At 42.0% G+C, this 15,148-nt stretch overlaps 1 protein-coding gene across 2 annotated transcripts; it reads right to left on the bottom strand.

The window, feature by feature from the left end:
• Positions 1–5,426: 5,426 nt before the first annotated feature.
• On the bottom strand, positions 5,427–14,634 carry LOC141201591 (uncharacterized). Of its 2 annotated transcripts, XM_073663588.1 has the most exons (7): positions 14,366–14,633; positions 13,632–13,870; positions 13,323–13,502; positions 13,116–13,239; positions 12,935–13,032; positions 12,649–12,739; positions 5,427–8,355 (listed from the first exon to the last, which is right to left on the bottom strand). In XM_073663588.1, the coding sequence occupies exons 2-7, from the start codon at positions 13,701–13,703 to the stop codon at positions 6,926–6,928; spliced, it is 1,995 nt and encodes a 664-aa protein (XP_073519689.1). In that variant the 5' UTR covers positions 13,704–13,870; positions 14,366–14,633; the 3' UTR covers positions 5,427–6,925. The 2 variants fall into 2 exon arrangements, with proteins under 2 accessions (XP_073519689.1, XP_073519688.1); XM_073663587.1 differs by having other exon boundaries at positions 13,323–13,870; positions 14,366–14,634.
• Positions 14,635–15,148: the final 514 nt, after the last annotated feature.

Here is a 15,148-nt window from a genome sequence, read left to right as displayed (position 1 = left end):
GACCTGGATGGGAGACCATGTCTGCAATATGAAGGACCTGGATGGGGGCCCATGTCTGCAATATGAAGGACCTGGATGGGGGCCCATGTCTGCAATATGAAGGACCTGGATGGGTGACCATGTCTGCAATATGGGGAACCTGGATGGGAGACCATGTCTGCAAGATGAGGACCAGTTCAAAAGGTGTATAGAAATAAAATGGTATCACTAAAAATGTCACTTTGTCATACAAATAATGCGGCCCCCCAAATTAAATGTTTTTCCGTGTGCGGCCCATATGCCCAGCTGAGTTTGAGACCCCTGGTCTACAGGAACTTCTCTCATGCTTTGACCAATGGAACAGGTGTCAGGAGCAAGAAGCTCGGAGAAAGACAAAACTAGAGAGGAACAGAGACCCAGTGACTTTCTAGTAAGTGTTTCACAAGTACACACACGACACCATCAGATTCACCAGGTGTAAGCAGATGTTGTTATAGAAAACTTAGTTTTTGCATCATTTCTTTTATCCTCTTCATCCTCAAAGTACCAGACAAACTGTAAGTTACTCACAAAACACACGGACTGACGGCAGCCATTTTTAGTTGTTATAACTATTCTTATACTTTATTGTCCTATGTCTGTAGATGCATTCTTCACTAAAATCGGGTGCTCAGAAAAGAAAAGAGCAGCGACAGAAAGCTCCACAAATAAATGAAGAGATTTGTAAAATTCCTCAAGTTACAGACTTTCTTTAAAAGAAAATCTACAGAATCTGATTGGCCGACTGAATGTGATGTCAATAACAACAGCTGTGAAAATGTCCATCTCCATCTCACTGCTCCGAGCACGCGGATTATTTCATTGTAGTGCCGCAAACATCTGACGCAGAGCCAGAAAATGTCCATCTCCATCTCACTGCTCTGAGCACGCGGATTATTTCATTGTAGTGCCCCAAACATCTGACGTAGAGCCAGAAAATGTCCATCTCCATCTCACTGCTCCGAGCAGGTGGATTATTTCATTGTAGTGCCCCAAACATCTGACGCAGAGCCAGAAAATGTCCATCTCCATCTCACTGCTCCGAGCACGCGGATTATTTCATTGTAGTGCCGCAAACATCTGACGCAGAGCCAGAAAATGTCCATCTCCATCTCACTGCTCTGAGCACTCGGATTATTTCATTGTAGTGCCCCAAACATCTGACGCAGAGCCAGAAAATGTCCATCTCCATCTCACTGCTCTGAGCACTCGGATTATTTCATTGTAGTGCCGCAAACATCTGACGCAGAGCCAGAAAATGTCCATCTCCATCTCACTGCTCCGAGCACGCGGATTATTTCATTGTAGTGCTGCAAACATCTGACGCAGAGCCAGAAAATGTCCATCTCCATCTCACTGCTCTGAGCACGCGGATTATTTCATTGTAGTGCCGCAAACATCTGACGCAGAGCCAGAAAATGTCCATCTCCATCTCACTGCTCCGAGCACGCGGATTATTTCATTGTAGTGCCGCAAACATCTGACGCAGAGCCAGAAAATGTCCATCTCCATCTCACTGCTCCGAGCACGCGGATTATTTCATTGTAGTGCCGCAAACATCTGACGCAGAGCCAGAAAATGTCCATCTCCATCTCACTGCTCTGAGCACGCGGATTATTTCATTGTAGTGCCGCAAACATCTGACGCAGAGCCAGAAAATGTCCATCTCCATCTCACTGCTCCGAGCACGCGGATTATTTCATTGTAGTGCCGCAAACATCTGACGCAGAGCCAGAAAATGTCCATCTCCATCTCACTGCTCTGAGCACGCGGATTATTTCATTGTAGTGCCCCAAACATCTGACGCAGAGCCAGAAAATGTCCATCTCCATCTCACTGCTCTGAGCACGCGGATTATTTCATTGTAGCGCCCCAAACATCTGACGCAGAGCCAGAAAATGTCCATCTCCATCTCACTGCTCTGAGCACGCGGATTATTTCATTGTAGTGCCGCAAACATCTGAAGCTGAGCCAGAAAATGTCCATCTCCATCTCACTGCTCCGAGCACGCGGAATATTTCATTGCAGTGCCGCAAACATCTGACGCAGAGCCAGAAAATGTCCATCTCCATCTCACTGCTCTGAGCACGCGGATTATTTCATTGTAGTGCCCCAAACATCTGACGCAGAGCCAGAAAATGTCCATCTCCATCTCACTGCTCTGAGCACGCGGATTATTTCATTGTAGTGCCCCAAACATCTGACGCAGAGCCAGAAAATGTCCATCTCCATCTCACTGCTCTGAGCACGCGGATTATTTCATTGCAGTGCCCCAAACATCTGACGCAGAGCCAGAAAATGGCATTGACGAAATGGCGTGTGCTCAGGAAGGGGTGGAAGCTGCTTCAGAGTTTCCATCAGATATTGGGCTGTGCAAATGGGAAGTGAAAAATTATATTGGAGTAAAGTCTTAAAAAGATCCCTCTACACCAGATGTTTCCAACTGTGACCAGCTAACATTTATTGTCCGATATGTTTTGCCCACTGGACTCCTTGAAAGATTTCTACAATTCATTCCTGTTATTGGTCACACTGGCAAACCAATAGCCGAGGTGATTGTTGGTATGCCTTGTAAAAATGGTATTAATATTAAAGATTGTAGGGGTCAGTCTTATGATAATGCTGCCAATATGAGTGGGAAGTACAATGGGGTCCAAGCACATGTTAGGAATTCATTCCCTGTGCGGCCCATTCCCTTAACCTGGCAGGAAAAATAGTGATGAAACTATTCCAGAGACATAAAGTTGTTCCAAAGTGTTAAAAATCTGTATGTATTTTTTTCAACATCTGCTGATAATAAAATTATAACCTCTCTGGTTACCAGTTGTGAAATCGCTTTCTACCACAAGGCGGTCAGCAAGATATGAAGCAGGTTTAGCTTTCTACAAAGGATCCAGCCAATATGTAATCTTATAGACAGCATAGCTACAGACCCTGACTTCAGTTCATGTAAAGTCTGAGGCTTTGGGTGAGAAATTCAGTGACCTTGATTCTCCCTTGAGGCTGAGTTCACATGATGCGTTTTTAATGCGTTTCCGCGGCGTTTTTGCAGTTGCGTAAACGCCGCGGAAAGGCATTAAAAATGCATGGTAGAAGGGCAGCAATGTTCCCCAATTGAAATCCGCATGTGCTGTGCCCATGATGCAGATTTTTCCACAGCGTAAACGCTGCGCTCAAAAATCCGCAGCATGTCAATTAATTTTGCGGAAATGCTGCTTTTTTGGCGCCATTGACTTGCATTAGACCGCATGGAATCCGCATCACTGTATATGTTGATGCGCTTTTCATGCGGTCTAATGTGCGGATGGTACCCGGGTGTGGATGAGAGGACTCTCATCCATACCCAGGTACCATTAAAAAAAAAAAAGAATAAAATAAAAAATATATATATACTCACCCTCTGACGGCCCGCGCAGCGCTCCTGCTTGGTTCCCCGCACTTCGCGGTTGAATGAAGAAGGACCTTCGCTGACGTCAGAGTCATGTGACGGGTCATGTGACGCTGACGTCGGCAGATCCTTCAGTCTTCACTGCCGGTAGCCGGGACCGAGCGAAGCAAGACACCGGGGGCCATCAGAGGGTAAAGTATATATTTATTTTTTATTTTTTGACATTCACACACTATATAAATCCATGTACAATCCGCATGCGTTTTTTCCTGCCAGGGAGATGCAGAAATGCTCAGGAAAAAATCCTGAGCATTTCAGCATCGTGTGCACATATCCTCATTCTTCTAGGGAGGCATGAGATTTTGGATCGGTTTCATAAAACCAATCTGTCCCTTCAAGAGGCATGTAAATACTGCTGTAGTTTTACTTCAGTCTTTGTTAGACTTTGTCAAAAGTCTGAGAGAAGAATTTGATACATATAGTGAGTACGGAAAGTATTCAGACCCCTTTACATTTTTCACTCTTTGTTTCATTGCAGCCATTTGGTAAATTCTAAAAAGTTCATTTTTTTCGCATTACAGTACACTCTGCACCCCATCTTGTCTGAAAGAAAACAGAAATGTAGAAATTTTTGCAAATTTATTAAACAAGAAAAACTGAAATATCACGTGGTCATAAGTATTCACACCCTTTGCTCAGACACTCATATTTACGTCACATGCTGTACATTTCCTTGAGATCCTCCTTGAGATGGTTCTACTCCTTCATTGGAGTCCAGCTGTGTTTAATTAAACTGATAGGACTTGATTTGGAAAGGCACACACCTGTCTATATAAGACCCCACAGCTCACAGTGCATGTCAGACCATATGAAAATCATGAGCTCAAAGGAACTGCCCAAGGAGCTCAGAGACAGAATTGTGGCAAGGCACAGATCTGGCCAAGGTTACAAAAGAATTTCTGCATTACTCAAGGTTCCTAAGAGCACAGTGGCCTCCATAATCCTTAAATCGAAGAAGTTTGGGACCACCAGAAGCCTTCCTAGACCTGGCCGTCCAGCCAAACTGAGCAATCGTGGGAGAAGAGCCTTATTGAGAAAGGTAAAGAAGAACCCCCACTGTGGCTGAGCTCCAGAGATGCAGTAGGGAGATGGGAGAAAGTTCCACAAAGTCAACTATCACTGCAGCCCTCCACCAGTCGGGCCTTTATGGCAGAGTGGCCCGATGGAAGCCTCTCCTCAGTGCAAGACATATGAAAGCCCGCATAGAGTTTGCTCAAAAACACATGAAGGACTCCCAGACTATGAGAAATAAGATTCTCTGGTGTGATGAGACGAAGATAGAACTTTTTGATGATAATCCTAAGCGGTATGTGTGGATAAAACCAGGCACTGCTCATCACCAGCCCAATACAATCCCAACAGTGAAACATGGTGGTGGCAGCATCATGCTATGGGGGTGTTTTTTCAACTGCAGGGACAGGACGACTGGTTGCAATTAAAAGAAACACGAATGCGGCCAAGTACAGAGATATCCTGGATGAAAACCTCTTCCAGAGTGCTCTGGACCTCAGACTTGGCCGAAGATTCACCTTCCAACAAGACAATGACCCGAAGCACACAGCTAAAATAACAAAGGAGTGGCTTCAGAACAAATCTGTGACCATTCTTGACTGGCCCAGCCAGAGCCATGACCTAGACCCAATTGAGCATCTCTGGAGAGACCTGAAAATGGCTGTCCACCAACATTCACCATCCAACCTGACGGAACTGGAGAGGATCTGCAAGGAAGAATGGCAGAGGATCCCCAAATCCATGTGTGAAAAACTTGTTGCATCATTCCCAAGAAGACTCATGGCTGTACTAGCTCAAAGGGGGGCTTCTACTCAATACTGCGCAAAGGGTCTGAATACTTATGACCATGTGATATTTCAGTTTTTCTTTTTTAATACATTTTAAAAAATGTCTACATTTCTGTTTTTTTTTCAGTCAAGATGGGGTGCAGAGTGTACTTTAATGAGAAAAAAAATGAACTTTTTAGAATTTGCCAAATGGCTGCAATGAAACAGAGTGAAAAATGTAAAGGGGTCTTTCCTTACCCACTGTATAGAACATCGAGCCTTCTATTTAGAATTGGACCATGTCCAAATGCAGATTGTCTAAGATGTGCAACAGGAGATGCGCATTTGTTACACGTTCTGGGAGTTCTGTAGATTGGGCTCCTACTGGAAAAACACTATCTTTAATAAAGGGTATTTGGTGTGCAAATCCAAGCAGAGCCCAAAATATGCATATTGGTATATTGGAGAGAATCTGTCGATTTTGAATCCCCGATGGCTATAGGTCTTTTGCGAACATTGTATCAAGCACGCAAACTTATTGCACAACATTGGCTAGACGCTCAACCACCGACAATTTATAAGTTAATAAATAAGCTAAACAATATTATTTGGTTAGAAATAAAGGTATATAAAGAGAAAAGCAACCAAGAAATTTGACAACATCTGCGGACCCTGGTTGAATATTCCAGACCTGCCATCTGGAGTACTCCTGAGAAATAACATGGCAATTTCTGGTTTCATGAACACTTGTGGTATGATCATTCCAGGTTAAAAGATATAAGTATGTTCAGTACACATGCAAACGAATTATTCTAACTGAATGGCAGATATTCTAATGTATACATATCATAAAAAAGTAATAATCATATGAATATAGATTTCTCTGGAGTGTTACTGGGGGGGGGTATTAGTTTGTTTGAATGAAAAAAATCGTATCCTTGGAAGCAGATGACAATTTTATTGTATTTTATGTATAACAATAATATATAATGATACCATGTAACATTGAATCTCTCTTTGTTCTACTGATCTTTCTTTGTAAAACGTTATTGTGTCATTTTCTTAATAAAAATGATCTGATTGAAGAAAAAAGTGTCTTATAGTCCAAGAAATACGGTAAGTTCTAAAGTAATTTTCCTTTCTCATTTAATTATATGACGGTCTTATGTGTTTTTCTACAATTCGTAAATAAAATATATAGTTTCTCCACGTCTGGGTTATTTTTGATGGTTAACAAAATATGATTTTCCAGTAATTAATTTTTTACAATCTAGGTATGATAATGGCTTCTCTGTGTGTGAGATATTAACCTCCCATGCCGGCGATGTTCCAGCGGTGTCAGCACTTGCGTTCCGGGGGCTCATGTAAGGTTGTTATGTCATGTGAGCCCTGCATCCAATCAGCGCTGGCATCACTGTTCTCACTTTCGGACAAATCGAACAATGAGACGAAGTCAGAGAGAAGCTGCAGCCCTGGCTTCCTGTTGATGTTCAATACGTCTGAAGGCGGGGACAGTGAAGCCAGGGCTGATTGGGCACAGGGCCCACGTGATGTAACAACTTCACATGAGCCCCGGGAATGAGAATCCTGACACCGCTGGAATTGTGCCGTCATGGGAGGTTTGTTTAAGTGTTTATATTTTAACAAGACCAAACATGAGGAATGAGAAGGGGTTGCCCTACTAGTGGACAACCCCTGTGTGGGTTCTCTGGTGCTTAACAAAAGCTGATTGACAGCTAAAACATTTCCCACATTCTGAACATGAAAAAGGCTTCTCTCCTGTGTGGGTTCTCTGGTGTCTTTCAAGATGCGCTTTCCGGTTAAAACATTTCCCACATTCTGAACATGAAAAAGGCTTCTCTCCTGTGTGGGTTCTCTGGTGTCTTCCAAGATGTCCTTTGCGGTTAAAACATTTCCCACATTCTGAACATGAAAAAGGCTTCTCTCCTATGTGGGTTCTCTGGTGTCTTCCAAGATGCGCTTTCCGGTTAAAACATTTCCCACATTCTGAACATGAAAAGGGCTTCTCTCCTGTGTGAGTTCCCTGGTGTATAAAAAGACTGCATTTCCGGTTAAAACATTTCCCACATTCTGAACAGGAAAAAGGTTTCTCCCCTGTGTGAATTCTCTGGTGCTTAACCAAATCTGATTTCAGGTTACAACATTTCCCACATTCTGAACAAGAAAAAGGCTTCTCCCCTGTGTGGGTTCTCTGGTGCATTTCAAGATGCGCTTTCCGGTTAAAACATTTCCCACATTCTGAACATGAAAAAGGCTTCTCCCCTGTGTGAATTCTTTGGTGCCTAACTAAATCTGATTTCAGGTTAAAACATTTCCCACATTCTGAACATGAAAAAGGCTTCTCTCCTGTGTGAGTTCTTTGGTGTATAACAAAATTCCCTTTCAGTGTGAAACATTTCCCACATTCTGAACATGAAAAGGACTTCTCTCCTGTGTGAGTTCCCTGGTGTATAAAAAGACTGCATTTCCGATTAAAACATTTCCCACATTCTGAACAGGAAAAAGGCTTCTCCCCTGTGTGGGTTCTCTGGTGCATTTCATGATGCGCTTTCCGGTTAAAACATTTCCCACATTCTGAACATGAAAAAGGCTTCTCCCCTGTGTGAATTCTTTGGTGCCTAACCAAATCTGATTTCAGGTTAAAACATTTCCCACATTCTGAACAGGAAAAAGGCTTCTCCCCTGTGTGAGTTCTCTGGTGATTAACCAAATCTGATTTCTGGTTAAAACATTTCCCATACTTGTGACAAGAAAATCTGTTCTCTGCTGTTTGAATTTTTTGATGTTTAAGAGAAGACTTTTCGAGGGGAAAACCATTTCCATATTCTGAACTTGAAAATGGCTTCTTTGAATTAGGAGCAGTTTGTTTTTTAATGCTTATTTTGTGACTTTGATTTTCCTTAGTATTCGGTAATGAATCAGAAGACATGACGTGTTTCAGAGGATCAGATGACAGATCTTTGCTGTGAAGGGATGATGGTATATCTGGAGTAATGGCATTCACTTCAGTTGTCTGTTGTGGGATCTCAAGATTATCCGATTTAAAAATTGAAGATGTCAGCTGTCCCTCTGATCTCCTGGTACAGACATCTGCCAAGAATAAAACCAATTATTATTTTAGAATAAAATATCTTTGAATTTTATATTTTTTAACATTTCTACTTAAACTGTAAAATGGTAAGTTATGAAAACATATTGAATTATTCACCAAGAAAACCTCATAGGATGAACCAGTAGAGCACGGTGTGCAACTTTTTGTTCAGTCTGCCTCCCAAATATGCAATAAAAAGCCACCAAAAAATGTTATGTAGGCGAAAATAATACCACTCAAATCCATCATCTGTTAATGGAAAAAAACGGGGGTTTCCACATCACTAGTGGCTCAAAGGCTCTTGAAAAGCAACATGGCTTCCATAAACCAATCCAGCAATATCCGCTCTCCCAAAGTCAAATCTCCCCCTCACTTCTGAGCCTTGCAGTGCGTCCAAACCACATTTACCATCCATGTATTTGGCATTACTATAGTGAGAAGAACCCACTTAATCTACGGTGTGTGTCTCCTGCAGCACAATCTGGGCACTATGTGTTGGGTAATAAAATGGTATATTTGCAATTTTCACTCTCAAACATCCAGTGAGTGCTAATTTCCGGAAAATGCCTGTGGAGTCAAAATAGTAACAACTTCTAAAGATTGATTCAATGAGGGTTATAATTTCCAAAATGGAGTCATTATATGGGGATTTCTACTGCTGATTTTCTGACATTTTATTATATTAGGGCTTCTGTAAATGTTGTGTCCCATCTCCTCTGGGATCTGCACCTGCTTCAGTCACCAAATAAGAGATAATCAGCCGCACTCATGGAGATATCCTTAGTAATAGATTTATTTTGACAGAACAAAGCCATATGCTGGGTTACGTTTCAACCCTATCAGGGTCTTTCTGAAACATCGCTAGAATAAGAGATATATACAAAATTAGCCGTGCTATACAAATATACATGAGGTCCTAAAAACTGACTATACATGAATGATATGCACAGAAATCATGGGGAACAAAAACAAAACAAAAACCATATTGTATAATAATACTGACGATATGGAGCGTTGTCCAGGGGAGTTAGTGTGGAGCGCTGTGTGCGTTTGCTGTGGTGCCGTTGGTGTCAGTGGGAGCGTGTATATGCGCGCTTAGCTCGGTACACACTGCGTCTGAAGCCTCGTTCTGGCTCTCAATCCTGGGTCACTTCCGGTGCCTTGACACCGGAAGTACCGAGCTAAGCGCGTATATACACGTTCCCACTGACACCAATGGCACCAGAGCACCACTGCAAGTGCACACAGCGCTCCACACCAACTCCCCTGGACAACGCTCCATATGGTCAGTATTACTCCTGGTGTCCACTTTTCCTTTATACTACTGATTACATCTCAGCTACGTTTATGTCTTTTCCAACAGCCTCCACCGTACCACGGTTGGACAGTACATTTTTGCTAACAAGCATAAAACTTCCTTATACTTCGGACATTACCATACCTAGGTTTGTACCATTTCAATGTCTTCTTTCCCCCTCCCCCTTCCAGAACATATCCGTCTCACCTATTAACTAAACCCTCCCTAGATACATATACACCGCGTGAAGAATTATTAAGCAAATGCGTATTTTGATCACATGATACTTTTTATACATGTTGTCCTACTCCAAGCTGCATAGGCTTGAGAGCCAACTACCAATTAAGTAAATCTGGTGATGTGCATCTCTGTAATATGGAGGGGTGTTGACTAATGACATCAATACCCTATATAAGGTGTGCTTAATTATTAGGCAACTTCCTTTCCTTTGGCAAAATGGGTCAGAAGAGAGATTTGACGGGCTCTGAAAAGTCCAAAATTGTGAGATGTCTTGCAGAGGGATGCGGCAGTCTTGAAATTTCCAAACTTTTGAAGCGTGATCACCGAACAATCAAGCGTTTCATGGCAAATAGCCAACAGGGTCGCAAGAAGCGTGTTGGCCAAAAAAGGCGCAAAATAACTGCCCATGAATTGAGGAAAATCAAGAGTGAAGCTGCCAAGATGCCAATCACCACCAGTTTTGCCATATTTCAGAGCTGCAACGTTACTGGAGTATCAAAAAGCACAAGGTGTGCGATATTCAGGGACATGGCCAAGGTAAGGAAGGCTGAAAAACGACCACCTTTGAACAAGAAACATAAGATAAAACATCAAGAATGGGCTAAGAAATATCTTAAGACTGATTTTTCAAAGGTTTTATGGACTGATGAAATGAGAGTGACTCTTGATGGGCCAGAGGCTGGATCAGTAAAGGGTAGAGAGCTCCACTCCGACTCAGACGCCAGCAAGGTGGAGGTGGGGTACTGGTATGGGCTGATATCATCAAAGATGAACTTGTGGGACCTTTTCGGGTTGAGGATGGAGTGAAGCCCAACTCCCAGACCTACTGCCAGTTTCTGGAAGACAAATTCTTCAAGCAGTGGTAAAGAAAGAAGTCGGTATCGTTCAAGAAAAAGATAATTTTCATGCAGGACAATGCTCCATCACATGCATCCAACTACTCCTCAGCGTGGCTGGCCAGTAAAGGTCTAAAAGAAGAAAAAAATAATGACACAGCCCCCTTGTTCACCTGATCTGAACTCCATAGAGAACCTGTGGTCCATCATAAACTGTGAGATCTACAGGGAGGGAAAACAGTACACCTCTCGGAACAGTGTCTGGGAGGCTGTGGTGGCTGCTGCACGCAATGTGGATCAAAAACAGATCAAGCAACTGACAGAATCTATGGATGGAAGGCTGTTGAGTGTCATCATAAAGAAAGGTGGCTATACTGATCACTAATTTTTTTTGTTTTCGCATGTCAGAAATGTTTATTTCTAAATTTTGTGCACTGATATTGGTTTACCTGGTGAAAATAAACAAGTGAGATGGGATTATATTTGGTTTTTATTAAGTTGCCTAATAATTCTGCACAGTAATAGTTACCTGCACAAACAGATATCCTCCTAAGATAGCCAAATCTAAAAAAAACCCACTCCAACTTCCAAAAATATTAAGCTTGGATATTTATGAGTCTTTTGGGTTGATTGAGAACATAGTTGTTGATCAATAATAAAAATAATCCTCTAAAATAAAACTTGCCTAATAATTCTGCACACAGTGTATATGTGCACATATGTTTGGCTCTAGTCCTTATCCCTCAAATTCTTGCTTTTAGTGTTCCTATTGTTCTTACCCCTATATGAATCCATTATTACTAGTATTGAGCGAGTATGTTCTATTAACCCCTTCGCCGAGTATGCTCAGGCCGAGCTCCGAGTATTTATAGCTGCTCGGTGATATGTTTGAATCACTCCCGTGTGCATGATTTGCGACTGTTTGACAGCTTTATTACATGTGAAGAATGTGTAAGAAATAGACATTCCTCCCACGTATTAAAACTGTCAAACAGTCGCAAATCATGCACACGGGAGCGATTCAACCATATCACCGAGCAGCTGTAATTACTTGGAGCATGGCCCGAGCATACTCGGAACAGAACATACTCGCTCAACACTAATTATTACTTTATTTTTTTTGTTTGCTTTTTCGTTGTTTTGTTGTCTTCATGTCATGTAGTTGCATAGAATAAATGTAATATGGTTTTTGTTCCCCATGATTTCTGTACATATTATTCCTGTACAGTCAATTTTTAGGACCTCATGTATATTTGTACAGCACGGCTAACTTTGTATATTTCTCTTCTTCTAGCGATGTTTGAGAAAGACCCTCATATTAGGTAATATTAACTCAATATATAACTCTAATAGTTTCTGTCTATATCACGCGTCCCTGTTGGACCTTATCTAGGATCTATTGTCCACCTGGCTTATCCTTCTGACACCACTCCTCTACCTCTATATTTATTTTTTTGGTGGGGTTCTAGGAATTGTCACTATAATATTCTGTAGCCTATAATAGGCAGAACCTGCCATATCTGTTATACCTGTATTAATTTTGGTTTGTTTTGTTTAGTGATGGATTTGCCTTGAAAAAGACCGGTAAAACGGTGGAAATGTTGGCCCATGCTCTGGGCTTATGCTCTGTTTACAAGAGGGGTATATTTCTTATTCAATAAAGCATTCAATAAAGGCCCATCATAATATTTTTCTTCAAGTGATTTTCCAACTTGTCAGCACATTCTACGCACACTGTCATTTGGCTTTATAGTTTACAGATCTGGACAGGTAACGGTCAGCAGGAGAATGTTGTGATCTAGAAGCAAAATGGTGATCACACGATTGTGATACGGCCGGACTACACCACCGATAAAGCAGCCACAGCCGGTGACTGAGAAGAATCTGTGACTTCTCAGCATTTAGTGGTTACTACTCACCTGGGTGGTCATATGTAGGAATCTCCTCTTTACACCGCTCATCACCCCTCACATATGTCTCTGTAGTATTAATATGGGTCAGATCTTCACCCTGAGACAAATATTGTAAAAGTCACAGACAGAAGAAGTCACATCTATGATCAGCTCTAATCCTGCCATCTCCACCGTTCTCATTACACAAGTATAAAGCATATAATACTGGTGGATAAAACAAGACTGAGCACAAGACCTTCACAGCTATCTACACATCATAAGGGAGATCTCATGACACCTTCTCTTCATCTACCTGATGATCCTGAGGAACATTGGGAACTTCTTGTTTACTGTCCTGTGGAAGAAGAGGACGGGGACATCTCTCTGGTGTTGTCCTCTTACTGGATAGATCTGGAGGAAACACATACAGGGACTGAATTCATTCTTTACATACAGATAATTATAGGCCGTGTGTATTTAGTCCTGTCTATTACCTGGTGATGTGAGGGGCTGGGGAACCTCCATCATGATGTCCTTGTACAGATCTTTGTGTCCTTCTAAATACTCCCACTCCTCCATGGAGAAATAGACGGCGACATCCTGACACCTTATAGCAATCTGACAGATACAATGATACAATCATCCCCCCAATCCCTTCATAGCATTACTGTATAATGTCCCAGCATTCCCAGCAGTGTCACCTCTCCAGTCAGCAGCTCAATCATCTTGTAGGTGAGTTCTAGGATCTTCTGGTCATTGATGTCCTCATGTATCAGGGGTTGAGGTGGAGGCCCTGTGATTGGGCTCAGGGGTCTTCCCGATCCCTCAGACACAGGGTCCTGACAGCGCTCACTAGAGGTCTTCTTCACTACTGTGTAATCCTGGTTATGGAAAGACACATTAATAAATCTCACTACAGACATTTCCAGAGTCCTCACCTCTCCAGTTCTGTCCATCTGTTATTCCCATAGATAAGAATGATGTAATGTGACGTCATCAGAATCTCTCACCTCTCCAGTAAGCCGGAAGAGGATCTCTAGGGTGAGGTGTAATATCCTCTCCGCCATCTTGTCTCTGTCCATATCTATCTTTGACCGGTAAATGAGGAAAATTCTCTTCTATAGAAGATCTTCACTGAGGCATTTCTAAAAGCTTTTTTGTTTGTACAAACACAGTGCACAGAAATTATTAGATACCAAAATCTCCATGTACAGTGTTTTATGGGGTTTGTTTCTGGCCTTAGGCTTTCCTATATTACAAGAAAAACACCAGAAAAAAGCAGATATTAAAATGTTTCAAAAGAAAATTAGCACCAACAATTTTTGTAAAAAGAAAAAAACATGCAAAAAGCATAAGTTGGATTTCAGTATACGGCACTAGTCAAGTAGGATGCAAGTGAAAAGCTCGTGCACCCGACTTAAATAAAACCAGACATAAGCACCGATAAATGGCCTAGACAAGCCTACCAATGGGTAAAAACCTTGACAAACCTGCCCTACTCTTCCATGAACCAGTATCTGCTTTGACGAACGGATGGCGGGACAATATGGCGCTGACCCCAGAATGCGTCTCAGCAACGCAAACAGCTTTACCTCCGTCTAACAGTGAATATACTGAGGATGCATCATTAACAAAGGTACCCTCCAATTTGCTGGACTATAAATAACTGGCTGTTGAAAGCAGAATTGCTCCTGATATTCAAAAGATTCTGGAGCAACCATCCAAACCTCCCTCAACCACTTACAGTGAGAACTAGGTGGCCACAAAGATAGAATCGCAGAGCTTGAACAACGGGTCCTGCAATTGAAAGATGCAAATAGTTAAATGAAAACTTACATAGGGATTTTATTAATACTTTTATTAAATCACTAGAGTAACATAAAATATAAAACTAATTAAAAAATTATAAACTGGTTTATTTTTAATTGTAAAAGAGAAGCAATAATAAAAATGGTAATAATAATACATTTGTGAGGCCTAGTCCCAGTTAGTTAGTAAGTTAGTGTAGTGTTACTGTAGGGGGTACAATTGGGGAAAGAAGGTTGAACTTGATGGACCTAGGTCTTTATTTAACCTATGTTACGATGTACTATGTTACGTTAAAGAAATGTCTACAGAATCCAGCCGCCTCCGTGAAAGGCCGGAGTCCCATTAGCGTGTGGCATCCGATGCGAGAGCGACATGCGAATGACACTCGGCTCCTGCTCTGCTGTGAGCGACAGCCGAGTGTCAGTGCTCCGATCCTCTCACATGAGAGGATTGTAGCACAGTTGCGGAGAAGATGGAGAAATTAATTTCTCCATCTCATCTTTTGCTGGTGTCGGCGGGAATCGCAATGCATTAGGGTGATATCAGAGTGCAGTGCGATGTTTCACATGCAGCCATAGACTTGTATGGGTGCGTGTGATCCGAATTCAGCATGCAATGGCACCATATTGCATTTTTTTTTTTATAGTCCAATCGCAATCCGATCGGAGCTGGAAAAAAAAAACGCATGTGGGCACACACTCAAAAATTAACACTGGAC

The sequence above is a fragment of the Phyllobates terribilis genome, unplaced genomic scaffold, assembly GCF_046119375.1.
Source record: "Phyllobates terribilis strain yellow unplaced genomic scaffold, ASM4611937v1 Scaffold_119__1_contigs__length_5224398, whole genome shotgun sequence".
NCBI classification, from domain to species: domain Eukaryota; kingdom Metazoa; phylum Chordata; class Amphibia; order Anura; family Dendrobatidae; genus Phyllobates; species Phyllobates terribilis.
The sequence above is the reverse complement of the archived record's forward strand: the minus strand, read 5'-3'. Positions and strand labels throughout refer to the sequence as shown.